At 43.4% G+C, this 26,506-nt stretch overlaps 1 protein-coding gene across 9 annotated transcripts in view; it reads left to right on the top strand.

Moving 5' to 3' along the window:
- The window catches only part of BMPR1B (bone morphogenetic protein receptor type 1B), a 296,363-nt gene extending 277,984 nt beyond the window's left edge, over positions 1–18,379 (top strand). For all 9 annotated transcript variants that reach the window (XM_072862758.1, XM_072862757.1, XM_072862759.1 and 6 more), the window contains 7 exons: positions 4,347–4,443; positions 5,245–5,383; positions 10,653–10,845; positions 11,271–11,568; positions 13,899–14,074; positions 15,454–15,584; positions 17,919–18,379. In XM_072862758.1, coding sequence (XP_072718859.1) covers positions 4,347–4,443; positions 5,245–5,383; positions 10,653–10,845; positions 11,271–11,568; positions 13,899–14,074; positions 15,454–15,584; positions 17,919–18,044 — 1,160 coding nt within the window. In that variant the 3' untranslated portion in view covers positions 18,045–18,379. The remainder of the gene's footprint in view (positions 1–4,346; positions 4,444–5,244; positions 5,384–10,652; positions 10,846–11,270; positions 11,569–13,898; positions 14,075–15,453; positions 15,585–17,918) is intronic.
- Positions 18,380–26,506: the final 8,127 nt, after the last annotated feature.

A 26,506-nucleotide genomic window follows, 5' to 3' on the forward strand; every position in this document is an offset into this window, starting at 1 on the left:
TGTGTTCTCAAAGTGCTTTTCCAGACCTGGCATGTGCTGGAAAGTGGGTTTTACCCACCCCCATGAAAAGAAAGGAGGACCACATACATGAAAGTAGGAGCTAGAAGTATTAACAGTGGTCAAAGCAAGGCTTGTTAGGCAAGATGGAAGAAAAAACAGCTAAGCCTAAGTTTTGAGCTCATCTCGGTACAGAACTAGCAGGATAAAATACCCCAGAGAAACCATGAAGTCCTCGTCCCAGCTGTACATCTGTCTTATTAAGGAAATGAGAGTCATAATTGGGTCTGATACAACACCTCTGCTTTAAACAATAAAAGATATTCCTGGAAATCCCAGCGAAAGCACAGGCTGAGACCAGTCGAAAGGAGAAATATATCTTTACTGATTTAGAGCCTATATAAGCAGAAGTGGTGGTGCCACCGTGTCTGGCTCCCTGCCTGTAGAGCTAGTGATGAATGGGCAAGGGAATGATTGGAGGAATGATGGGGTTTGATGTGTGCACACAGTCTCCACGCCTCAGATTTCACTGCAGTTTTTACTCGGATAACCGTAACATTGTGAACTGGAGGGACCTGGGGAGGGAGGAGAACCTCCTCTCCCTTTGATATGCTGACTTCTCCCTTGAACCTGCTGGGTGGCATTTTCAATGCACTCCTCAGCACGGTCCTGCGGATGGCAGAGTGAGGGGAACGAGTGGTGGAGGAGGGGGAAATCAGGGGAGAATAACTGAGAGGCAGCTTGGTATCACCAAAGACCCTCCTTTTGTTGCCACCTTTCCCTTTCTGTACTGCTCACCACTGACATGGGCACGCACCACTGGTTTCGTACAACATAGAACTGTTAATGTGCCGTTTGCTGGGCTTCGCTATTATCAGCCAGCCAAGGTGTGTGAAGAAGCTTCCCAAACCTACTGCGTGTTTGTTCTGCGCTCCCCCCACTGTGCTCCTGGTGATCGCTCACTGCCTCCATGGAAGCTACTGCTTACTCTCATAACCCCGCTGCTTGGCATGGTGCAGTTGCCAAGTAACGTAACACTGAAAAGCACAGCGCTGGACTTCTTAAAGGACAGAGTATCTCCGTCACGTCACGCAAACCGGCACCAAGTGGTACCCCCCACAGGCTCCACCCCGGAGTCCACGAGCCCGTGATTAAGCGGACTCACAGCTGAGCTGCCCCATCCCTCCACCTGGCCAAGGAGGTGCTGAAAATGGTGCAGGGAAAGAGAGGTTTGTCCTGCTGCTCTGTGGGGAACAGCACGGGCCGTAGGAGGAGAGAAGAGCTGGTCTCCAGCAGCACCAGCCTGGCTCAGTTCAGCAGAACAGACATTGCCGGTATAAGAATGGGGGCATGCTTTTAATCTTGTGTTGTCCACGCGCCAGCAGGTTTATGAAGTCCTCAAGTGAGCAAGCAAATGAAATTCTGCCAAAATGCTTTGCAAATGCAGGAAGTATTTGAAAGGTGAGACAATAGCTCACTTATCGTCAGTATTGCCTCTCATCATATGTAGCCAAATAAATATAAAGACATATGGAAGTTGTTCTCCTCTCCAGTGAGAGCCAGTTGCATGCCCATGCTGTGCGTAGTGAGCCACTACTAAAGCTATGTTAGCTGACCTCATCAGCATGGCGGACATCACCTACTGCAAGAGCATAAACATCGCTGCTGCTGCAGTCTGCATCGGCCACTCCCAGCACGGAGATCAAGACGCATTCCTTTATGTATGTCTTGCATGCTTTCCTTGCATTTTCTTCACATAATTGCATTTGGGTACCAAAAAATTTTGTAGTGTTGGAGTCTGAAGTTTGTTTGAGAGCTACACAGCACTTCCAAAATACCTTCTGGCCTCTGGGAAAATCAAACTGCATTTATTTACTTATCTGAATGGGAGAAGCCCATTAGAAACGTTGAGCACAGGGTTTGGATCGTTTAAACCCTAAAAATGATTGGGTTTAATTTGATTCAAGATTTCAGCATCTTTATCATCCCTCTCCCAAATGTACATACTCGGACACACACAGGCAGCATGGACGGTATGGATGCTTTACAAGTTCTGGTAGTGCAACACTTGTGTCTGTGTAAATGCGCAGACTTCCGTGGCTTTAATGTCCAGCATACACAAGTATGAGCAAGATCTGAATTGCTCCCTCTGCGTCTGACATCAACCTTCGTTACTGCTAAGCACAAAAGCCCAACTTCCAGTATAAAATCCCACTATATGGTCTGCGTGCTCTGTTTATCCTCTCCTCAGCTGATGGGCTGCGACATCTTAAACTGTTACAAACCACACATTTTAGAGGGAGATGGCTGGCCAACGCGGGCTGCTTACAAAGCATGAAACGAAGCCCTTAGCCCTGCCGAGCAGCCGTCGCCTTCGCGAGAGAGGTCTGGATTCCCCGGTGGGCTCTCGGTTTCGGCTCGCAGGCCACTTGGAGTGGCAGGCCAGGTAGAAATCTGCTGCAGCAGGGAGAATGATGGGCTCCAGTGTTTTCCTGATAGACACCGTGTCAGTGTCGCCTTTCAAAGGCATCGGCCGTGTCTTGAATGTTTACATTGTTAATGCTCCCGGAGCAGGTAATGGCAGGCTAAAACATGACCAGTGTGATCAAAAGGTGTGTTAGTAGGTAATCTCTGTTTGTAGTGGAAAGGGGAAGGAAAGAAATAGTTTGGGGGCAAAAACAGAAGGAGAAACTGGATCTGTAAAATAAAAGAGCCTGACAGTAAACCAAGAGTCCCTTAGGAATCTCCTTGTCTCATTACCCTTGTAAATCTGAAACGTAATAGTGCCGTTCCAGGATGAGTCAATACGGATAGGTTTCTTGCATTTTACGATGTGTTCAACATTAGTGTGAAAGATGCAAGACAGTGAGGCTAGGAGAGCTTCAGAAAACATAGTCCTCATTTGCGTTATACCAGATAGCAACTTTGGGAGGATGGTGTGTGTGTCTGCATGCTGAAATACCGTAATTTTGAGACTTTGGGGGGTAGGGGAGGTTAAAGAAGAATAGTGCTAGGTTTCTTTGTTTTTCAGCAGAGGAGCATGCATGAAGGTCAGACCCGCTTGCCTGAGTTGAGAATACAAATTTGAAGATTGATGGTAGACTTTAAAGGAGAATATGAGTCTTCCATGCAACGAGTGACTGAAACATTTTAATAGTTTTTATGTAACGGCATTTTCTACAAGTTATTTGACACATTTCATTTTCCAAGTGTTTTATAGAATAGCTGCTGGAAGGATAATTTTTCCCACCAGCATAGGAAGGACTTGCTGGCACACAGGGCTGCTATAGAGCAAATGGAGGAGAAAATTCCTGCTCAGGTGTTTAAAACAGGATCCAAGAGACAGATTATTCTGCAGTGATGGAAATGTACTTTCAAGGCCTCTCATGGCCTGCCTTCTTGGGGGTTGGATGGTCCGCTGTGTCTTCCCTCCTAGGATAAATGCAATTATTCTTATATATATATATATTAACTGCTTGATAGGATGCTACTTAATAAGAGTGATTTAAGATAGAGGCAGTAATTTTTGTATGTCCTGGCTGATCACTTAGGTTAAGACACAGAGCTATGAGTCTTAATTGATTTTTCATTCAGAAACAAACAGTGAACTGCAAATCAAGGCAATGTTTTGCCTGAGTGAGGGCTGAAACATTAAATAGGCTTTTGGAGGTGCTGGTTCTGCCCTGGTCAGTGAGGGTCAAAAAGGAAGCGACAAAATGAGGTGCTGGAGCATGTCCAAAGAAGGGCTACGAAGCTGGTGAAGGGTCTGGAGAACAAATCTTATGAGGAGCGGCTGAGGGAACTGGGGTTGTTTAGCCTGGAGAAAAGGAAGCTCAGGGGAGACTTTATTGCTCTCTACAACTACCTGAAAGGAGGTTGTAGAGAGGTGGGGGTCCGTCTCTTCTCCCAAGTCACAAGCCATAGAATGAGAGGAGATGGCCTCAAGTTGCGCCAGGGGAGGTTTAGACTGGATATTAGGAAATTTTACTTCACTGAAAGGGTTATCAAGCATTGGAACAGGCTGCCCAGGGAAGTGGTTGAGTCACCATCCCTGGAAGTGTTTAAAAGACGTGTAGACGTGGTGCTTAGGGACGTGGTTTAGTGGTGGAGTTGGCAGTGCTAGGTTAACGGTTGGACTCGATGATCTTAAAGGTCTTTTCCAAACTAAACGATTCTATGATTCTATAAAATGCCTGGGGAATCCAGGGGTATCTTGCATAGGACTTCAGTAGAAAATAAAGGAAACGATCTTGTGCTCGCTGCGCTTTTTAAGGCATGTGTGCCTTTTGATACTGACTTTGTACCACCTCCCTTTCCAAGTTTTCCACCTTCCTTGTTTTTAACCCCAGACTTTGCTGAAGGAAACATTCACCATAAGGCTCTGCTGATCTCGGTGACTGTTTGCAGTATACTTCTGGTGCTTATCATCATATTCTGCTACTTCAGGTAAATAAGGAATACTTTACCATCTTGTTAATGTTCCTCCCAACATTCATCTTTTTATAGATTTAGGAATTTGAAAAAATTGAAGTGGACCTTAAGAAAAAGAAATGAGAAACCGTAATTTTATGATGAGGAAAAAATGTGTATTTCATTCATGCTAGTCACAGGTATACCTGTGTGATGTATTTCATGTAGCATCTTTTGCCCAACATCCTAAAAAGCCCTTCAAGTAGAGGCACAGATTATTCTTTACTGAGTCTAAGAAAGCCACAGGACAAATTTTATATAGGGTAAATAAACCTAAGGCTTCTAAATGTGTTTATGAAGAACCGATCATAAAAAAGAGAAGGATACAGGAATGTAAGTAAATTTGTCTAGAATGTTATCATAATCTACATACATTACGTTTAAATAATTTGTCACATTTTTTAAATAGTCCCAGATCCCAAGACCTGGCCTCCTCTGGCTCCTAAAAGATCCACTGCAGTCAGTAAAATAAAACTGGCTATTTGCTTGGTCTGTGTTTTAAACATATTTAAGTTTCTGAAAGAGAAACATTTGGCTGCTTTGCAAACTGACACCAGATTGCACGGTCTTTGAGTTTTATACTTAGAGTTTTGATGCCGAAAACAGTTGCTAAAAATAAAATAGAAAATTTTGGGCAGGGAGTCCAGCATATTCCTCGGGGCAGCAGAGGAAGCTGTGAGTCTATAAATGAAGCGGACGTGAAGGACGACGTGCATTATTCATTGCACATGTGCTCATTGTATTCAAAGCTAATTTCGCTTTCATGCACAACGGCAGATACAAACGCCAAGAGACGAGGCCCCGGTACAGCATCGGGCTGGAGCAGGATGAGACCTACATTCCCCCCGGAGAGTCCCTGAAGGATTTGATCGAGCAGTCCCAGAGCTCCGGGAGCGGCTCCGGGCTCCCTCTCCTGGTAAGGACGCAGGATTATTTTAATGCAAGTTTAAAAGGCAAAAATGAGGAGAGGGAGAAGACAAAATGAGGCACAAGAAATTATATTTATGTGTCCTCAGCTGTTGTTTTAGGTTTTTTTCCTCTCCCAGAAATGACAAGGATTTCAGCTGGAGAACAGCTGCTTTAAAAGCAGGAGACTTTTTTCATGTAGACTAAGCCAAAAAAAGCTTAGGGTTTGTTTGTTTGTTTTTTTTTACCTTGGCTCATTTCTTATTTTAGATACCATAGGGTAAGTACAGGCTGATAGAGCTCACAGAAATTCATCTGGATTTAACCCAGCATACAGGACAGCATCTGGCCCGCTGGTCTTATTTTCTTGCTTTTTATGTGCAGCACACAATAGCATTTCAAACACTGACACATTGTCTTCATGTAAAGGGAACAGTAATTCATCAAACCTGGGACCTTTTTATGTGTAGACTTCACTTTGCATTCAGAAGTCAAGAGCGAATTATTTTTCCTTGTAGTGTGGCAATGTCAAAGGTTAAAGGCACAGGGATGGACTTTGTGATTATTTCTGAACTGACTCCAGGATGGCTGAGCTCCCTGAGCTCACCTGCTGAAAAGGCAGAAGTTTTACCTTCTGTGGCAAAACACTTCTGTTCACCAGGGGTTTTTGTTTCTGGGGGTCATCGTTGCTTTTTAGCACTGAAAAAAAAAGCCAGGTTACTTATTTAAAATACTGCCTCTGAGAAAATGAGTTAGATTTCATTTTCATTTTTCAGAGATGAAATGTCCCTCCTGTCTCACAAACCTATTAGTTTGGGAGATCCTATTACTGTAATGTTGTCCAGTTTCCAAGTACTACGTGCTATCTGTCTATTTTTTGCCCACACATCTTTTTTCTACACCCTAAAGAAGAAATAAAACGGGAAGGTTTATAATTCCTTAAAATTAAGCAACAGGCTGAGTGTTTGGCAAAAATCTGACTAAACTCAATTTATTCTGGCAGGAGTAAGTGCTTACAGTCCCATTTAAATAAAGGGGTGACTTTTTTAAAAATCCAATTTTCTGACAATTAACATAGCTATTGAGGAAAAAAGCCCAGCTGCCAAGTGGGTGCTGTGACTGGTGCTGAGCATGGAAAACCCACGGTCATTTTTCTCTGTTGAGAGAAAAGTCATCATTTAGGTCTAGGCTTTAAGAAAGCTCTGTCATATCCCACACCAATGTCCCTCTAGCAGCCATGGAAAGGGAGGGGTCATGCTTACAATTTAGGACCATTCCTAATGAATGCTTCCAGCTGATTTAATTGTGAGGGGTTCTTGCTTTTCTTGCTTTGTTTTTTTTGCATAACACCTGCCACATCAAGGTCTTGGTCTGCGCTTAGTGCTCCTACCTGTTACAGTGACAGAAATAATATAATAATGTAGAGCAAACACAAGGAACTTGGTGGTTCTTCTCTGAAAGGATGTGTTTCCAGCAGCCCACGTGGATAGATGGTGCTCTGGGGCATCTCGCAGCAGTGCATGGCTCGATACTTCATCCCAGGATGCCCTTGAGACAAAAAAGCTGGAGCAATGGTGGTTGTGACCACTTGTGCTTTATGCCTTCCTCTGTCCCAGTGAGCTGGTTGAAGATGGGATCTACGGTCTTACTGGTGTCCCCAGGTCTACTCTTGCAGCGGACAGAAAAACTAACTTCTGCTAATTAACTGCTGTAATGGCCAAGGTGGCATCCCAACTGGGTCATTGCTTAGTAGCTCTCAGAGCTGTGCTGGTGCTCCGTGAAGCAGAAACCATCCTGTCTTCTGCCAGTCCTCTCTCCTCTCTCAAGCCTGGAGACTTTGCAGCCACTGGACCAAGTGTTCTTCTTGAAGGCACTCTTTTCCCCTCTCTCTTTGCCTATGAAAATATATACATTTTTTTCCCAGACTTTCCCTTAAGTAGTGATTTTCTGTGGAAGAGAAGAAAAACGAGAGCTATAATGAATCTTGCACTTGGTAATAGATGTTTGCTGCATTTCCCAGACAGCTACAACTGCTACAGGCTCACTAGAAATGCACAGATTAATACCTCTGGACCCATGCCTGAAACAATTATATAGAAAGTGCCTGGCAATAATGCTCTAGACTTTATTGTGGAAGAGTTTGTTTTTAACTGTGTTATTTCTTATGCAGAGACTGAAACATCCAAAGTTGTTATTTCAGGAAAGTAATCCGCAAATTTATTACAGTCACTTTATGCTCAACAGTAACGTTTTCCTTCTGTGCAGAACATGTATTCTGATGGGTACAAATATTATACCAAAAACAAGCATTAACCAATATTTTATTGATACTTCGACATTCAGCAAGTGTTCTTTTTCCTGACCTGTTCGTGCCTCTGACAGAAAAGTTTGCTGCAGGTCAAACGCTGCCAATGAAATTTTAAACCGAGAAAAAAACACAGTAAGTTGTAAATAAAGGCTTTGAGCCGACAAACTGGGGTGCATGATCAAGTCTGTGCAAGCAAGGAGAACCCCATTGGCCTTGACAGAGCAAGAAGTGTAGGTGAAGCTGTTGCCCCCGTGAATCCCCGTGCAAAATTGGGGAAGGAGATTAGACTCTGGGGACATTTATTTCAGTGGTCTGTATGAAGAGTTTGCTGAATTACAGTTTGGTCTCTACCTTACATATTTTTTTCCTACTTTTTCTTCCAATGAATTTCACTTTTCAAGGGACTGCATCCCAGCCATAGGTATGAAGTTCTCTGTTCAAAATATTGAAGTTACAAAAGGCTGGTTTGTCTGAATTTTCATCTGCAGTAGCTGAACACTTTTAGCTGAACATCAGAAAAATAGAATGCAGAAAGTAAAAATAGTCGGTTATTGGATTGATTCCAGTCAGGGAGAGGAAACAAAAGGCCATGTAACCTTACCTGGCTGCTCACAGAGCTCAAGCAGCAAAATATACCGAATTGAAAAAAAATTAAAAAAAAAAACCAACCCCACTCAGTGTAAATAATTCACATGAACACATCATTCAGCATGCTTATGAAATCAGTTCATCCAACAATTTTGATTAACCGATTTGTTTTAGAAATCATAATCAGTTTATGATTCAAGAAAGGGCTAAATTCCTTAAAATAAAATAAATTGTTCATAGGAGATTGTTTGACCAGTTCTGGCAAGAGGAAACCAGGTTAAGGCCCTTCACATAGTATTCTGCCACCTGAAAACCCATAACAGAAATGTGTTTTTCATTTTCTTTATGTAATTTAATAAGGAACTTTTCATCATTAAGTATTGTAATTCCATGTACTTTATGATGCCATTACATATATTTACACAAATTAAGTTATTTGATATAACTGCATTATTGTTCAGGATGCATTTTTAAAATGGGCAAAATAGAAAGCAACAATGCTAAAATGACATTACAAAATGTTACAGCAAAATTCCAATGTAATATAACTATTGTTCAATCACTATATGAGAGTATAAAAGAGAATAAATCAATTTTAAAAATTAAGGCTAATCTCTGTTCTTGGCTTTCACTGATGTTAATCAAAAATAATGGTACTGAAGCCACCATCTTGGAAGTCTAATAATACATTGCAGGGCTGAAAAAATGGGATTCTGTTTAAATGAGAGAAGACAAAAGCTGGGACTTTTGAAATAGCTTTGCATAAAGGCCACTATGTTTTTCTTCTTTAAATTGTCTATTATGAAAGCCAGTAATTTATTTACAAAATAAATTATAATAGACCTTACCTAATAGGTTTTGAATTCTTCTGTGGACATACATTCATGCTGCAGTGGGCTTGTGGCAGTCCTGCTCTGCATTACCAAACGGGTAGTTTCCACTGGACCTTCCAGGGATAACAAAGGAAGCAAATTATTTTAAAATCAAGTTTTGATCATTTTTGTCAGGCAACATTGCAAAAAATATTTGGGATTACATGAAATGCATACGATTTCACAGGGATTCAGACAGTGCATGCTTGCTGCAATAAACTGCTTGAAATTTGTATATGGATGGTGGCAAAATCGAGAGACCTTGAATTTGCACTTGTCCAGATTTTGCCAATTGCTTGGGCCAGATGAAAAACTCCTTGCATTGGAGTCTATAAAGTTATTTTCTTTCAAAATCTTGGAGAATCCTAACAAACCAAAAATAGTTAGCTGTGGATTGAGGTGGCAATGCTGAAGCACAAGAAGGTGACATTTTAATGTCCTGTTATGCTAGGGTGAGGCTGAGTCAACCGTGAACACCAATGGGTTGCGTTGCAGCATCTACTTGAGTTTTTCGTTGTGAACTTTTAGAAATATGTGATCTGCAGACGTGCTCCAGTCCTATGGGAATATATTAGTCTCCATTTGTCCGAGATCTTTTGTAGTCATAAAGCTTGTTAGATGTAGAATCAGTCCATCTGCTACATGGGGTCTGCCATCCTCATGAAGGGTATCTCTGCAGTGCTGCTGAGTACATTGATCTTATGCTACAGCTGCACAAATGGTTTGACTTTAGCATCAGTTCACAGTACAGCCACTGACAAAGCTGATACGGACACTAGAAAGGGCAGATTTAAAGCTCTGCTTCCATATCTTTGGAAAAAAAAATCTTTTTATTACTATGTAATGCTGATTAAAATTAATGTAGGCACGTGGGTTCTAACTCTGTAAGTAGTGGTTGAGGTTCCTAACACAAAATTTATATTTTGAAATTATTAGGCATGGGATTTTCAAGGAAGGTGATAGGAAGCTGCTTTCAGTAATTTTGCTAGTTTTGGAGCGCTGATATGCTTTTGGCTCTTGTGAGCCCTAGCCTTGAGTGTCAACAGTGTTGAGTATGTAACAAACATCCCCATTTTAATTTAAAATGTGTTACCTACCCCTTTGGAATTTGGTTTGGGGTGGCCAGGAGTGTTTTCTGTCAAAGTTTTTCCAAAAATAACAAAAAAATTTCCGCAAAGTGGCAACCTCCCACAGGAAAATAAGAATTTCAAGGTTAGTAGTCAAATGTTTCCTTCACACAGACCGATTTACTTTCTTGAGAGGCCACAGCGTGTTTTGGGAATGTATGGAAAGGCTTCTTCACAGTGGCAGGAATGGCCTCACCAGCACTGCATCCTGGGGGAAGCGGGGAGCGTCTGTGTTGTGGAGCTTTGCTGAAATCCACGCCGCAATGGCTGCGTATTCCCCTTTCCGCTGGGCTCGCTGCGCGGGAAGGAGACGCAGAAGGAGGGAGGTGAATGCAGAAGGTTTCTGCGGAGCAAGTTGTAACCGCCCGTCTCGGCACTTCACAGGTTCAAAGGACCATCGCAAAACAGATTCAGATGGTAAAGCAGATTGGAAAAGGTCGCTATGGAGAAGTCTGGATGGGAAAGTGGCGTGGCGAAAAGGTAGCCGTGAAAGTGTTTTTTACCACAGAGGAGGCCAGCTGGTTCAGAGAAACAGAAATCTACCAGACTGTCCTGATGAGGCATGAAAATATTCTCGGTGAGTGAAATTAAAGAGAATTATTTGATAGTGTACAGGTTTCTTAAGTTTAATAATTTTGTATTTGCTGTTGTCTGATGCCCTTTCCTATGTGCTTTGTTACCTTCTGTGCTCTGCAATTAGCCACCCAGCACTTTTCAAAAGAAAGATGTTTCAAGGATTACTGAAGCATAAATAAAAGTTAAAAAATAATTGGGTTTGGGGGCTGTTACTCCAAACACCACACATCTGTTTCTGCCATCTGTATTTCCATATCTGGGCTTTCTGAAAATATGTTAATGGCTAGAGGTGAGGTGTAGTTGCATGGAAGTAAGAGGAAAGAAATTAAATATGTTATTAAAATAAAACTATTGCAGTGGCTGACAGTCCAATCAAAAAAAAAGCCCTGAGAAGTATTAACTTGAAAATCTTCTTTTTTTTTACAGGATTCATTGCCGCAGACATTAAAGGTACAGGATCTTGGACCCAGCTGTATCTCATCACCGACTACCATGAGAATGGCTCTCTTTATGATTATCTAAAATCTACTACCTTGGACACAAAAGCCATGCTAAAATTGGCTTACTCCTCTGTTAGTGGCTTGTGCCACCTGCACACTGAGATCTTCAGTACTCAGGGCAAACCTGCTATTGCCCACCGTGACCTAAAAAGTAAGAATATCCTGGTGAAAAAGAACGGCACCTGCTGTATAGCAGATTTGGGCTTGGCTGTTAAATTTATCAGGTGAGTAGAAGTGAGGAGGGTGAGGGAAAGTTGGTAAATCAGACGCAAACGCTGGTTTAGTTCTTGACTGAGCAGCGGGTAAGCACCTGCAGTGTATGTGCGTACCTTTCACGCTATGCTCATCTGTATGTGAGGTGGGGCTACCTGTGTAGATGAGGATGTCGCATAAACACATAATGCAGGTGTATAAATAGTCGCTTTTTAGTTATTGAGCACATTAGTTGCATCTGCATAAAGGTTGAGTTTTCATCACTTCACCCCCAATAGCAACCTGAGTATTGCTGCCACATGCTAAAAGGACATAGCATTGACAGGTTGAAGGCATGTCAGTAAACTTGTCACGGAAGCTTTCAGCTTGTCTGATCCCAAGATAATTCACTCACAACTTATATAGAATAATACTAATAATTTGCACAAGTTACTAATTGGGATTTATTGAAAAGCACCCCGTTTGGGCTGCCTTTTGTTTCATTTCCTACAAATCAAATTGCCGAAGTACAGATTTGATTTTTGAAATGGCTTTTAAATTTGATTTAAACAAAATGGTTGTGTGTTTAAACAACTTAGAAAGAGCAGACAAGTAGGACTTACGCACTCCTGGGATTCGTAAAGGAGTCATTGCTGTCTGACAGCTCCGTTCAAAAGGAGCTTGAGCTCTCGGCAGTGGTCCTGGTGGTGGAGACGTGTGTTACAAAGTCTCTGATTTTTCTGTGCACAGAAATGTGGCCGTAGACTGAAGGTTTCACTCTCAGAGGTCAGCTTTGAAACTGTGTGCTCCCTGAGGTATCAAAAAAAATTTTAAGAACTCTGTACAAATCTTGAACTGAAGTTATTCAGAGTGTATGGAAAAGCAGTTTTTATGTGCTCTTCTCACCATTCACTTACCTACCTGCTTTCTTGGTGAGGCTTTTCCTTTATGAACCTGACCTTTCTTTACAAGATGAGAAAGGAATATTTTTACTTTGAGGAACAGGGGCCTAGAAAACAACAACTTGGAAATACACTATTTGCTGCAAAAGTTTCAGGGAAGATATTCACCCTTTGCAGGTATACCTTGCCTGACAAGTACAGAGAAGTACACTGCTTAGGTATGAACCGAGAAGAGCTAGGAACTACCAAGTGTTGCTATAAAAGAAGGTGAAATATGTATTTGTCACAGTCCAAATGGAATTTACATTACATACTTGGCTTGTTTTCATACTGAATCCTTCCTTAGACAGCATTTCTCAGGCAATGACCAGGAACAGAAAAAAGTAGTTGAAATGGGTGTGCTCTGCTGAAGCTAATGAGTTTAGTGAAGTTCTCTACATTTCTCATTTTATTCAAAATATTGCAAGATGGTGCAGGTCACTAGGTTTATGTTACATTCTTGGAGGTATACAGAAATGCCACCAGCATATGTATGATTTAATGACTGTGTAGGTGACTGGTTGTATCTCAGGCTCACCTTTTTTTGTCATTTTCATAACTGTAGGTGAAGAAAATTGCTGTAGGTGAAGAAAATTACAGAAGAAGTTGTAGAATTATTCTGTGAGATTTTGTTGTATCCATCACATTTAAAATGTTTACGTTTTGAAGGTGAAGAAAGGGAAACAGACCTTTCTAAGCAAACCACAATATATGCCATATATTAAACTTCTAAAAACATTAAAACTGATACAGCTGAATTTGAGTTAATAAGAAAAAAAAAAATCCAGTCACATAATTAATGGGAATTTGCTTCCCGTTAGATATACGTTGTCTCTTCTGGTCAATGTGTGAGGCATGACACATTTGGTTAGATTTTTTTACATATTTACGTCTGCGTGTTTACACGTCTTGATGTATAAAGATTGGGAGAGATCAAACGTAATGCATGCACAAAAAATAGTTAGACTCGTCTTCCTTGCAGATCTGATTTGCTACAGCTAAGTGATACTGCCCCAGCTATTTAGTGTCCTCCATTAATTGCTAAGACTAAAGCATTAGGTGGTGGAGTATGTTAAGCAAACAGCATTTAATGAAGATTTGATTGTTATCACCAGCATTAGAGCTCAGGCTAATGCAATCTCACAAATGTTACAGCTTCCCTGTTGAGTCTTATCTCCATTGCGGTTCTGCATTTGAATGCTTAACATAGCCTCAGGCGGGCCAGCCTTTTAAGGAGGGTTGCCTGCACACTAAGAGGCTTTCCTTGTAAGAATTGTTCCATTAAGACTATGCATTGCTTTTGACCTTGTTTGAGAGTGGATGTGGTGTGAATTTACTACTTCTCCCATGTAAATTGCTTTCTTTTCAAGCCACTTAATTGCATGTTTGATGCCCTTTTTTTCCCCTTCTTTTTCTTTTAGTGATACAAACGAGGTAGACATACCTCCAAATACCCGTGTAGGAACAAAACGCTATATGCCTCCTGAGGTGCTGGACGAAAGCTTGAACAGAAATCATTTTCAGTCGTACATCATGGCTGATATGTACAGTTTTGGACTCATCCTTTGGGAGATAGCAAGGAGATGTGTTTCAGGAGGTAAAGAGCTGGGAGATCGCTTTTAATTGTGTCAGTGAACCCCATTTATAACCCAAATCTTCCATTACATCCTTTCCTCTGGGTAATTGTTTTTACTGTAATAAACAAATGTGGATAAACCATACAGGTAACTCTCCTAATATCTCTTCTCTTGTCGAAACTTATTTTCAAGCATCAGTGCTATTTCAACAGCAGAGATTTAGACTGTATTTTAATGGCTCGTTTGAAGGCAGCGGATGCCTGCACTGAAGAAGGAATATGGAACTCATTTGGGGGCCTTTTCCAATGGCAACGCATTTTTGCTGGACAGGGGGTATTCAGCTATTTTAGCAGAAAGAAAATAGTGATTTATTTGGTTTGTTAGAGTTAAATAGAAGGAGGAGGACAAACAATTTAGGGGTATGCTGTGCCACTATTTAAAATAAATAATCTATTTACAAGACACATAGAAAAAAAACAGAGGGAATTGGCACTTATTACATCGTTGTCATACCAGTGATGTGCCTCATTTCCTTCTGATATCAGGCATTCAAGCGTGAGGACAGCCAAGATAAAGCAATGCAGCCAGCTGCAGTTTCAGGGCATAGATCCATCCTTGTACGCATAGGCTATGTGTGCTTTCTGCACGTAGAGCTCAGTGTCGTGAAGAAGTGATGGGTGTCATTACCTCTATTTTGCCACTGAGGAAAGTTAAATGCAGAGAAATGACTTAGCAGCAGTTACGTGCCAGATTGGTGGCAAGTAAGAGTAGAGCATGTCTCTCTCGGGTCTACGCTACCTTCACCAGACTTTATGGGTCTTTAAAGCCTTCAGTATTGTGCTGAATGCTCGCTCCATGCTTACCCTAGAGGAGCTGAATTTCACTCATGAGCAACATGATCCCTGTGTTTACAAACTGGTAAAGTGTATTGCAATGACGCGATGTAAAATCTGTAATATTGTTGTCATCGTCAGTGTGCACAAAGAATGGTACCTTGCCGTGCTCTGAAAAGTCACAGAAATGCCTTTTGATATATACCAGGTCCACTGATAAGAAGGAAACCTAAGGTTAATTCTCTGCCAAATTACTCTGATACGGGCCCTATGCTAATAGTTCTTTCTGTCATAACTTTCTGGAGATTGCTGGACTGGACAGCAGTGGTAGCAACTGTCTCACTTGGCAAGTAACTATGCTTTCAGATTAAGATACCTGGCCAGTCTTTACACGGCCATGGTTACATTGGAGCTTGACGGTGGAATAAACTTCTAGGGCAGGGAATTCCTTTTAAGAAGTGCATCTAATTGTTAAGCAGTATGGTCAATCTGTTATAAAATGAGAGGGAAAGAGGGGAGTGGAAGGTGTCTTCTGCAAGTGATGGGCAACTAATGGCTTCTTTCAGGAATAGTTGAGGAATACCAGCTTCCGTACCACGACCTCGTGCCCAGCGACCCCTCGTACGAGGACATGCGGGAGATTGTGTGCATCAAGAGACTCCGCCCTTCGTTTCCCAACAGATGGAGCAGCGATGAGGTATCATTCCTCTTAAAATGCAGCCTGTGTTTTTAATCAGAGCAAGTGAGTGAGGTTGACCCAATTCTGCACCATTTTGAGTGAGGAGGAGCTTTACCACTGGTGCTAGCACCAGTCACGGTGTAACAGGGCTCGGGAAGGAGTGTGACCTTCTTGGATATCCCCACTGAAGGCCTCAGAGCCCCAGGGGCCACAGCCTACGATATTTGCAAGTGGGTTCCTCGTGTGCTGTCTACCAGATCCCACAATGATAGCAGGCTGTGCTCAGACCTTCTTAGTCTCTCTGTTTTCCTCTTGCACTCATTTTGCTTTCTGCTCCCGGCATTAATAGCACTAAATCAGTGGCTAGCCAAAAATTTTGAAAGAGAAATTATTTTGCAGTGTATAGTGCAGTGGTAGTGTACTTGGTGTACTGGCAGCTGCTTCAGCGTGTACTGATGTGTGGGCTGTAATTCCAACCTTTTTCCCTTTTTTTTTAAAGAAGGAAGTATCTCCTGTCTCTTGGAAATGAAATGAGCATACAGCTTTTCTGTGATCACAGGTGTGCAGGCTTGGAAACACGATTTTACTGTGATTTTATGCTAACGTGAGCACAAGATATTAAGTTTCACTCTTACGGTATTGATATGCAATAGGACTGACCACAGTAGCTGGGCTGCACCAAGGAGCACCGATCATTCACCCCTTTACATCTAACAGAAGACAGTGCTCATGCACCTCTTCACTTTTTAGCAAAGAGGGCTACAGATGTGGCCTTTCAGAGGAGACATAGGATCCAGAAAATGCTTTCCAGAATAAAAAAAAGAGGTGAGAGGACTGGGGGAGAATCTGAACTCTCCCTGCTGAGCATCTGTAACGAAGCAAAGTTGTGCTCGTGGGACAGGAGACGAACAGTTGAGGTACTGCAGGCAAACCTGCCGACTGCTCCCAAGATGCTATGGAGGAGGGGTCATTAATCACGTTAATTGGTACAGTTTAATGCTGTAAAGCTTTCTACAGTCACAGAAGACAACTGCCATTTGGGAATAGCAGTGTGTAGATGAATATTCTGCAGGTAGATGAAAGATTTAGGTGGCATGAGATGTAGGCAATTTGGGAATGTGAGGGAAAAATAAAACAGCCTCCCTGGGAGGCTCGAGGACTTGTGCAACAGCCAGTGTGGGAAGATCTAACCAAGACTCACCTGCCTCATCCTCTCCCTAGCCAAATCCCTCTGAGCCTTCAGACCGGGAGTGGAAGCACTGGAGGAAGTGCTGTTAGTATCGATCCTGGGAAGGGCTTTTGTGTGGTGGCATGCAGTGTGTGTTTGGTCTGCTACCACCCCTATCGAGGATTGGGGAGTCTCGTTCAAGTAACTGTTCTTGATTGATTGGTTAGCGTCATTGGTAACCCCACTTCAGGCATTCTAGCGATGAGAGGCAAACTTGCTAGTGCATAAAACCTTGTGTATCACCAAAACGCATTTATAAAAATCCGCATTAATCTGAAATGTATTAAGCTGGTCTGGGCGCTGCTGGTGGTGGTTGTGCGTAATGCCTTTCCGGGTCTGCACTGCTTCTGGGCCAGGAGCCTCATGAAAATGGAGAGCAAGTTGGATGAGATGGAAAAAGTCTCTTTTCCTATTGTAGCAAGCAAATCTTCAAGCAGTGCAGATCTGTAGGCTGACGGGGTCATCCCCCGGCTGCGGTGGCTTACGTGGTGCTTTGTGTTTGGAAGAAGGTGGTAGACGCAGAGCAGGGATGTATGCTCCTTTTCCAGGATGGCAAAGGCAATGCTGAGATGCTGTCAGCAAGAGAGTTGTTGCTGGGAGCCGGAGGAGGGTCTGGCCGTGTTTCGGAAGCAGGCAGGGGATGGAGCGGGACAGGTCAGAGCCGAGCTGGGTGCTCGCAGGTGGCTTTCTGGCAGGGGCAGCTGGGCAGGAGCTGTGGGTCTGTGCTCACACCGGGCTGTGCCCCGGGGGCCGGTCGCTGGCTGAGGAAGGCAAATTCCACTGAATTTGTACAGCAAAGGGCTCGCTGTACAGATCCGTGCTTGTGTGGGTCAGGCTGCGCGCGTTTGGGGAAGGGGAAATAAGAAAAGTGCTTTTGTGGAGCATACAGCCAAGTCTAGACTATAACTTGTCGTAAATTATAAGAGCAATTGCCATGTTTGGAGAACTCTCCTTAATATACAGAAAACAAAAGCTCTTGAAAAGTGATACCAGCCAGCATGTTGCCTTTTTTTTGGCTGCCCTTAGAAAAGACATTTTCCCTTTAGTTTTGTGGCGTTGACACCAACTGCAGTCTCCTCTTCCACTGACCCAGGTGGGACTTTCTCTCCCGTTTCTCTCTGCAGTGCCTACGGCAGATGGGGAAGCTGATGATGGAGTGCTGGGCTCACAATCCTGCGTCCCGGCTCACAGCCCTGCGGGTCAAGAAAACACTTGCCAAAATGTCAGAGTCGCAGGACATTAAACTCTGACTCGGCCAGAGTCAGCTCGTGAAGGCCCACGGAAACGGACTTTCTCGTGCAGGCAGAAGTCCTGAAGAGGTATTGAAAGTCTCCGCTAATAAGTACCTTGAATGCAGTCATGCTTAAGAGCAGCTGTAAGGTTGTTTGACTGCTTTTGAGGAGACTATCCTTTGCAAAAGTCAGCTGAATTTTGACATACAAGATTGGAAGAGGCTTGTCTGCCCTTGTTTACACGGGGAAATACAGTTTTAGTAACTGGTTTAAGATTATGCATGTTGCTTTCCGTGAAAGCCACTTACTATTTTATTATTATTATTGTTATTATTATTATTATTTTGATTGTTTAAAAAGATACTGCTTTAAATTTTATGAAAATAAAACTTTTGGTTAGAAGTAAAAAAGATGTATATTGTTACATTAAAAAAAATTGGAAGAAACTGTGCTGAAAATGAAAGCAAAGTGACTTTTTCATTTATAAAGAGACTATTGCACTCCAGCGTTTAAAAAAAATAAGGAGAGAGGGTCTGTGCAGCTCAGAGGAGCTGTAATGGAAACCGTCTTAAAAGCCACCTACCTGCGGAGACGACTTTCCGTAGCCCTGCCCATGTGAGCAGTTCTCAGTATAGCGATGGAGCCCAGTCACGTCCCTGCCATCGTTAGCACGGGTTCCTGTGGGTGGCCTGTCCCAGGGGAGGTCGTACTTTGTTTAAGGTAATTGGGAGCTGTATCCATACGGTTCGGTGTGACTTGCTTGTTTGAAGAAGCTTTTCACATTTCCAGGAAATCTGATGGGTATGGTACAGGATGATGGTAAAAAAGTACTCCTTTTCTTGGCTTTTTTCTCTTTCTTTCTGTCTTTCTTTCTTTCTTTCTGTCTTTCTTCCCCCCCCCACTGCAAAATAAAGTATTTGGTGTGTGAGTGAAAATGAGGTACGCATTTGGATCCACTGGTAAATCTGAAACTGCTGTGACCTACATACACACCCACTGGGTAAGAGGAAGTTCCTTGTGAGGAAAAATTACTAACTTGCTCTTTCATCTGTGTAAAAGTGAGGTATCCATCTACAACCACAGCTGGAAAAAAATAATAATCTGTGTTCCCTTTTTTAAGGGAAAGTGAAAACTGCAAAAATTCCCATTTTTGGGGTGGCAGTAATTTTTCTTTAAGCATAAGGAGACCTGGTGCCTCTGGCCACAGTAGGAAGCCAACGGGGAAGGAGCCTGGGACTTGGCTGCGTGGCGAGAGCCAGGCACCATGGCCGGCAGCGGGCAGGTGCCTCCAGCACTTCTGCCACTGTAGTGAGAGGCACCACAAACCAAAATATTTGACTCAAGCTTCATCTGCTTGTGCTGCCTTCCTGCAGCCTCGAAGCCTCTGGGAGCCACCGCACTGTAGTGACAGGCTCTGCTGCCAAGCTGGGGCTGTGTAGCGTCGTGGTTCCCAGCAAGAGCAGCTTTTAGAGGAGAAGAGCAACAGGAAACGTATTTACCGTCTTTCCCCATTCCTCCTTCCTGGGGCTGCAGCAGTTGCTGCGATGTTAAAACTACAGAAGGGGAAATGAGAGGTGAAATATTCCCCATGAAGTATTTTCTTTGGAAAGGCCTCTGTTCTTCATCAGGTTATCAAAGCTGAGCTGTGTGGGAGTTACCGGTTTACCCTTCTTACCCTTCTTTTATTTATTTTTTTAACTTTTTTTGCCTGCCTATGTCCTGTTTTACTAGATGGTGTTCAGTTTAATTTTGAAATAAGTCCTTACAAATGCTGCTTTGATTATGCTAAGCCTATTTCAGAACTGAAATAATTGCCATGCTGGATTTAGCCTTGGCATTTCTGTAATGCTTCTTTTTTCCCTTTTTGGACAAAACTGATTTATTTGTGGTAGGTGTATAATTGGAGTTTAGCTTCACGGCTCCCTGAAGGTATTTCTAGTTGGAAAAACTGCCATTTTATACTTTCAAGCTAACAGAGAAAAATGCGCAAGTTCAAGAGAACCAGCAAGACCTCCGTGATTATAGGTGTTAAAAAGTTTAATCAGAGGATTTTTGTTAATTAGAGTGCTTTTTCCACAGTGCAGTTTCCCTGCCTGTACCCAAAAATACCGAGCAATACAAAAAGAAAATCTTTGAGAGCTAATAGTACACTGAACCCTGGCCCCGAGAGGGGCGATGCTGGTTCCCCTGTCCTCAAGAAACAGTGCGCTTGCGTGGCTGAGAGCGGAGTTTGCTCCTCTCCTTGGCTGCCTCGGCTTGAAGATTGTGGCCCAAAACAAGGAGGACAGCCCAGCCTCTCTTAATCTTTTTTTTTGTCTTAGTGAATGGAGCCACGGGGTTTCTACTCTCACTCCTTTCGCCTTCATGCCCTTTCATAAAAACCAGCGCAGCCCCAAGGAACTGGTGTTTCTCGGCTCCGACGAAGCAGATGGGACCACTGACTTTGGCAGTGGTCAGGGCAGGCTCGGTCGATCCCACCTCCGAGCCCAGTCCCTGCGCATCCTGGGTAAGCGGTCACGCAGCAGGATGCCTCTTCCCTGCCCTGTTTAGGTGTGATTCACATCTGCATTCCTCAAATAGATTTTCTTCCCTTTTTTTTTTTTTTTTTAGTATTATTAAGGCTCAGAAATGTTCTCCCCAGAAACGTTTCGGAAGGTGCTCTGCCAGCTGGCAGACGTGAGGCACGTGATGCCCCCAGCACCTGCCATCCGTGTGTTGGGAGAGAAAGGGCCAGTCGCTGGTTTTCTGAACAAGTCTTACTTTTTTCGGTCCAAAAGAAAGGGATCTAAGATACTGGTTGATAGGTTATATAAAGTGTATATGTTAAATGTTCAAGTTTATGTGTGTTTTATATATATATATATATATATATATAAATATATATATATTCAGTCGGGAGTCTGGAATAACTCCAGTGTGTGGATTAAGAGTAAACTATTACGGATGGTAAAGCACTAAATAAAACATAATATTTATTTATGAAAATGCATAAATGACAAATCACTGCAATGGTGCTATACAGGAAAATAAATATATATGTATATGGAGACACACCTCTGAGAAAGCAAAGGGTCTGCAGTCGTATAACTAGTGTGCCTGCCCATTTTCTCCCAAGACTCAAAAGACCAGATTTTGCCCTCAAATCTCCTACCCGCTGTAATCGATGATATTGTAAAGGGATATTCCTAAGGCCAGAAAACAGCCTAAGGCAAGCTTGGAAGTCGTTTGTTCTAGCACCGTGACATTGGAGTTACCCTCTGCATGGTTGACTTTCTGCGACACTTAACGTGTAATTATTATGGTTTTAGCATGTACAGTGACTACAGGTTTGTACATTTATTTTGCCAGGTGTGGCCTTTTAATGTCACTTCCAGATTTTGGTAGTTTCACAGTGCACATTGATGAGGGCTTGGAAGTCGGTGGCAGAGATAATTGTGGCTTCAGTGCCTGCAGGTCTGGAAATCCAGTTTTCAAATGTAAATCACTGAAGGAAGTTTAGTTTAGTGACTTATTAGCATAGATAAGATGGCATAGGTAAGTGAGAGAAGAAGAAAAAAAAACTAAACCCAAAAGGAAGAGAGATGCCATCTAGCAACTGCTATCCTTTCTCTAGCACAAAGTTATTTCTATTAAAGAAAAGGTTGACAATGTAAAGACTAAGAAACTAATTTGTGTTCTTTTTTGAGAACCAGTGCCTTATTAAACTTGTAAATACTGTAATTAGAAAACCTGGGGAACAAACTGTTACATTGTATTTGTTCAAATTGTATATGGTTGTTTTAACATTCCCCCAAATAAAATTGTTTCCATCTCCCCATGAAAGAGATTGCTTTTACTTCTATTTATTTTCCGTGTGCTTGAAAAGCACCGCCTTTGGGTTTCATTTCCCTGGCTAGATTATTTTGACCATGCCTCATTTTATTTTATTTTTTATAAGATTTTTCCTCTGAGCAAACAAGTAAACAGTAAGATGTTGCATATGCTTCCACTGGCATAAAAAAGCATCACCCCTTTCACAACTCAGCGAAGAGAGAAATAGTAATTAAAATAGTGTTATCACTAATAGAGCAGTCACTCGCATTTTGTGGCTGATTATGTAAATCTATAGAAATTTGGCATTCGCATAATATCTTTGTGAGGCCCCCCCTTCCCTTCCTTCCCCCCACATATTTATGAATTACGACTACTATTTTTAATAGCGCAAGAGGTACAGGAGGTAATCTGTGCACAGACTGAAGCTAGATTTTCCAGCCCTGTGCTTCAGGAGAAAAGAAGTTGCAGCCTACGTACACCACATCAGCTGAAACGTGGCATTGCTTAGAGCTGAGAGACATCGGAGAGTATGTATCTCTACATACATAGAGATATTTGTATGTATTTGTATTTATGGCCTGAGCTCTCTTCTCGTTCTGCAGTGCCATATTTCAGAATGCAGCATTCAGCTCAGTGTTTCCTAATGTGTAATTAACGTGCCGGTTATTTTCAAAGTATGTAAACAGCATTTTTCCCTTGAGCTGCGTCTTGCTGGTGACTAACACAGACCCTGCAGCCCTCCTGCTTTGCCCCGGGCTGTCTGCAATCAGCGGCAGAGCGTTCTGGTTATTCTCCAGTGGCATTTCCACAGTCACTTGGCCAGGCCACGTCTAGGCGGGGAAGCCCCGTGCTTGCTGCAAGTTGTCCCTGGCATGTCACCATATCCCATAGTTCTGGGGCTGTTTCTGTTCCCCTTAGCTGCACAGTGCTGGAGGTGATCTGGTGTTCCAGCACAGCCTGTCTGGGCTGCACCTTCTCCATGTCACTGAGATAGGTGTTTCTGCAGCCGCCTTCTGTTCCTTTGCTTTTCCCCCTAACTTTCTAGGTGTGGCTTTTGGGGGCAGTCCTAGGCTCTGTTCTCATTTTCTTTCCTCTCCACTTTGCTAGGCTTAGCTACCCATATCTTCTGCAGCTGCAGGTGATGCCAGGACTGCTTCGCTTCCATTCAAGGTTGGCAGAGTCGCGCTACTGTCCCCTGCAGAAACCAGAGCTCTGCTTCCTTGTGAAACACTGAACTGTGCCTTTCACTACCTGGGAAGGAGAGTTGCAGTCCCACCTTCACATGCAGAAACACTGGAGCAGACACTTCCAGGAGTCTCAGGAAGAACAGCTATAGGTGAGGTACCTGAAGAAAAAGTCCCTGAAGATAAGGAGGGAACCGCTTGGCCAATGCAACTGCGGAAGACCCAACCCACAGGGGTGTCAAACCAAAGGAAACTCGAGTTTGGCAATACGTGTAGACAGGGTGGGAATAGTGGGATGGACAGAAAAGAGCTTGTCTACTGTGAAAGCTGTATATAGAAAGACAAAACTGGAAGAGAAGGCAGACAGGTTCCAAGAAATGTCAAAGCAGTGACTGTGTCTGAAGCAGGCATCTTCATTTTAGAGAAACCAGCCCTGCCCACAGCTCAGCTCTCTTTAGCTGTGGGACCACATGGTGGCCAAAGTTACCATTGAAGAAGTTATGCCTTGTGTCCCTTGGGATACAGATTCTCCATTCACATCATAGCTCCAAGTTCTCTTCATACGTAATCTACTTCTTCCTATTACAGAGAAGATAATCATAAAAGAAAAAAAATAATAGTTCTCCCTCCATGTCGCCAAAGGTCCAGTGGCTTTTGGATGGCGTAAACCTGTCACTGGTGCTTGGCCGCAGCTCTGTGCCATGCTCAATGTACTTGAGCAATGCCCAGTATTTCATCCGGACTTGGGGTGGTAGGTCTTGGTTCAGTAACCTGCCAGTCCCCGGCTCTGTCCCCAGTAGCCGCAAGGGACTTCCGCACGAGCTGGTACTGCAGGGCTGCCCATGCCTGGCCTCCTGCGAAGAATTACTGCCTGTTAAGTGCAAATAAATTACAGGAGCCAAGGGGCAGATATTGCCCACATTCTGTTTTTAGTAGAGAAGCCAGGGAAACGGAGGAGCCTTGTGTTAGCGATGCCCTTCATTGCAGAATGAAGAAGCCGGTGATGTCCTGTGGTTAGGGAGAACAGCCTGACCAGTTGAGTTGTCTTCTGCCTGCCATGTAGTTTGCATTAAGACTTGCAATGGGAGGAAAATAAAATAAAATAAAGCTACCTTACACCTTGGGAAAAGCTTGCTGTAATCCAAATGTACAGGGGATGGGTTTTTAAAGGTCTGCCCTTTTCCAGCTAGACTGGAAGGTCTCCCAAACCTGGCAGATGCACTTGTTGCCATGTTCTCAGGTTTTGGGCTGTTTGATGTGTTTGGCTTTGTATGCTATCAGAGTGCTTCTGCTTTGACTTAACCTTGAATTGCCTCTTGCAGGGAGAGCTGCTGAGTGAGCACATCACGTAGCTGTGCTGGCAGGCTGTGGGTCTGGCATATGAGATGGCAAGGGCTGAGCATTCCTCAGCAGGACACAGCAGGAGAGCCTGAGGGCTGGCAGGCAGCCCTGCACCCCCAGGGGATGGGATGGGATGGGATGGGATGGGATGGGATGGGATGGGATGGGATGGGATGGTGCTGCCCCCAGCAGTGCACAGGCCCCCGTATTGCCTCCATCACGGGCAGGATGAGCTCCTCAGCCCAGGGCTGACCTGCCAATGAGGGGCTGTCTGTAAGAGACGACTGTTTTCCCACTCAGCTGGGAGAATCAGAATGCTGGGGAATTGCCTCTTGCACCCCCTGAAACCAGAGTTTAATACTGAGCCTGGTGAGAAACAACGACCATCTCTGACAGCAGGGGATAGGTGTGAGATGGGTGAACTTCAGTGTTTGGGCATTTTATCCACCTGGCTAAATCGGACATAAGCAGGTATTGCTGGAAAAAATCACCTTGCTCAAGTGGCGTTCAGTTTGCCTCCGGGCATTTGTGTCAAGCCCAGTGGGTTGCTCCCCTCTGTAACAAAAAGGCTGGATGCAGGAGGGGAGCTGAGCTCAGCAGCTGAGGATGTGTTTTCTTGCCTGTTGCTTTTCTCAACCTTTAACTGCGGCCATAAAATGCAAACCCCAGGAAAGCTGTCTGAGGGCAAATCCTCCCATAGCTGCTGGGGTAAAACCCCATGGGGAGGGAGAGGCACGAAGATTTGTGAAGTGCAATGAAACAGCCTGCACGGGCATGTGGATGTCATGAATGGTGTCTTATGAGGGAGACTACATCACAAGGAGTTCTTATGCGCAGATACATTTGAGCGGATTTTTTTTTTTTAAGAAACTAAATAAAAGGCTCCTCTTTCCTTCCAAGCTTCTAGGAACTAAACAATTGAACACAAGGTAGTGGTGTATTTTTTTTTCCAGTTGCTTATAAATATAATTTATTACCTGTTTAAAAATTCTTTCTTACACTTTGTACATGTCAGGCTGACAGAATAAATGCAGGCATTTACAAACAGAGGGAAGGAGAAAAAGGGAGGGGGGTAAGAGGCACACTCAGAACTAGTAAACCACACCTCCACTGTACAGCAATACAAATAATGCAATGGCTAGCACTTCTCTGGTAGTAAGTCAGTTTTTAGAAAAGGAATTGCATAGAAGATACAGCAATAGGGAAATCAAAACCAAAATAGTTCTCCAGATCTGAATAGCAAAGAAAATGAACCCTGGTAGAGCTGAGACATGGGAAGAGGAGGGAGAAATGCAATAAACCCTCTCGGCCTGGGTTGCACAGACGTTTCATTTCCCATGGGCCCTCCTTCTTTGCTTTAGAAAGGTACCAAAGGTACCATCTTCATGTTTTGGTGGTTTGTTTTTTTTTTCTTTTCACTCTTCAACATTAACAAACAGAACACGTGTTGGCAAAAATGTCCACCACACAGATGTGCCAAAATGGTAATGCCAGGTAATGCCATAACTTCTCTGTCTCAGCTGTGTTACGCACCCCGCTTCAAGGTAGGTTGTTGGCTCGTGGCTCGGGGTGTTTTGCAAGGTGCCTTGCAAGATCTATGGGAGAAGAGCGTTTTGCTTCTCCTTCTTTCTAATTTTGTTTACTTTCCAGACTGATTTTGCTTTTTATTCGTATTGTTTAAGCTCCCAAATTTACTGGCAAGCCATAGCAAGAGCCAGCTGGCAGCAGCCAAAGAAGCTCTCAGGGCTGTGCGAGCTTTTCTCATCTAGGGGCTATTGTCCCACCAGCTGCAAGCCAGCAGCTGGAGACCAGAGTGCCAGTGCTCGGAGAGCCACCTCACCGCTGCAGGGGGGCCCTGCCTGGTTACATCCCGCTTCTTCATGGGCATCGAGAAGTCACTCGCGTGCCATGGCATGGGATGCTTTTGGAGAAAAGGGTAAGCCCAGGGTTCAGCACACATAGCAATTAATTTCTCTGTAAGCAGTTGAGGAGACTGAACCACTATTAAAAACATTTAACCAGCATCACAGAAAATGTGAAATACCTATTCAGTGATAGAGGTTTGTGGGAACTCTGGATTATCATTGCTTTTTTGTACAGGCAGAGCTTATCAAAGGACTTTCAGATAAAGGGATTTTCAGA

This window comes from Ciconia boyciana, chromosome 5, assembly GCF_034638445.1.
Source record: "Ciconia boyciana chromosome 5, ASM3463844v1, whole genome shotgun sequence".
Lineage (NCBI taxonomy): Eukaryota > Metazoa > Chordata > Aves > Ciconiiformes > Ciconiidae > Ciconia > Ciconia boyciana.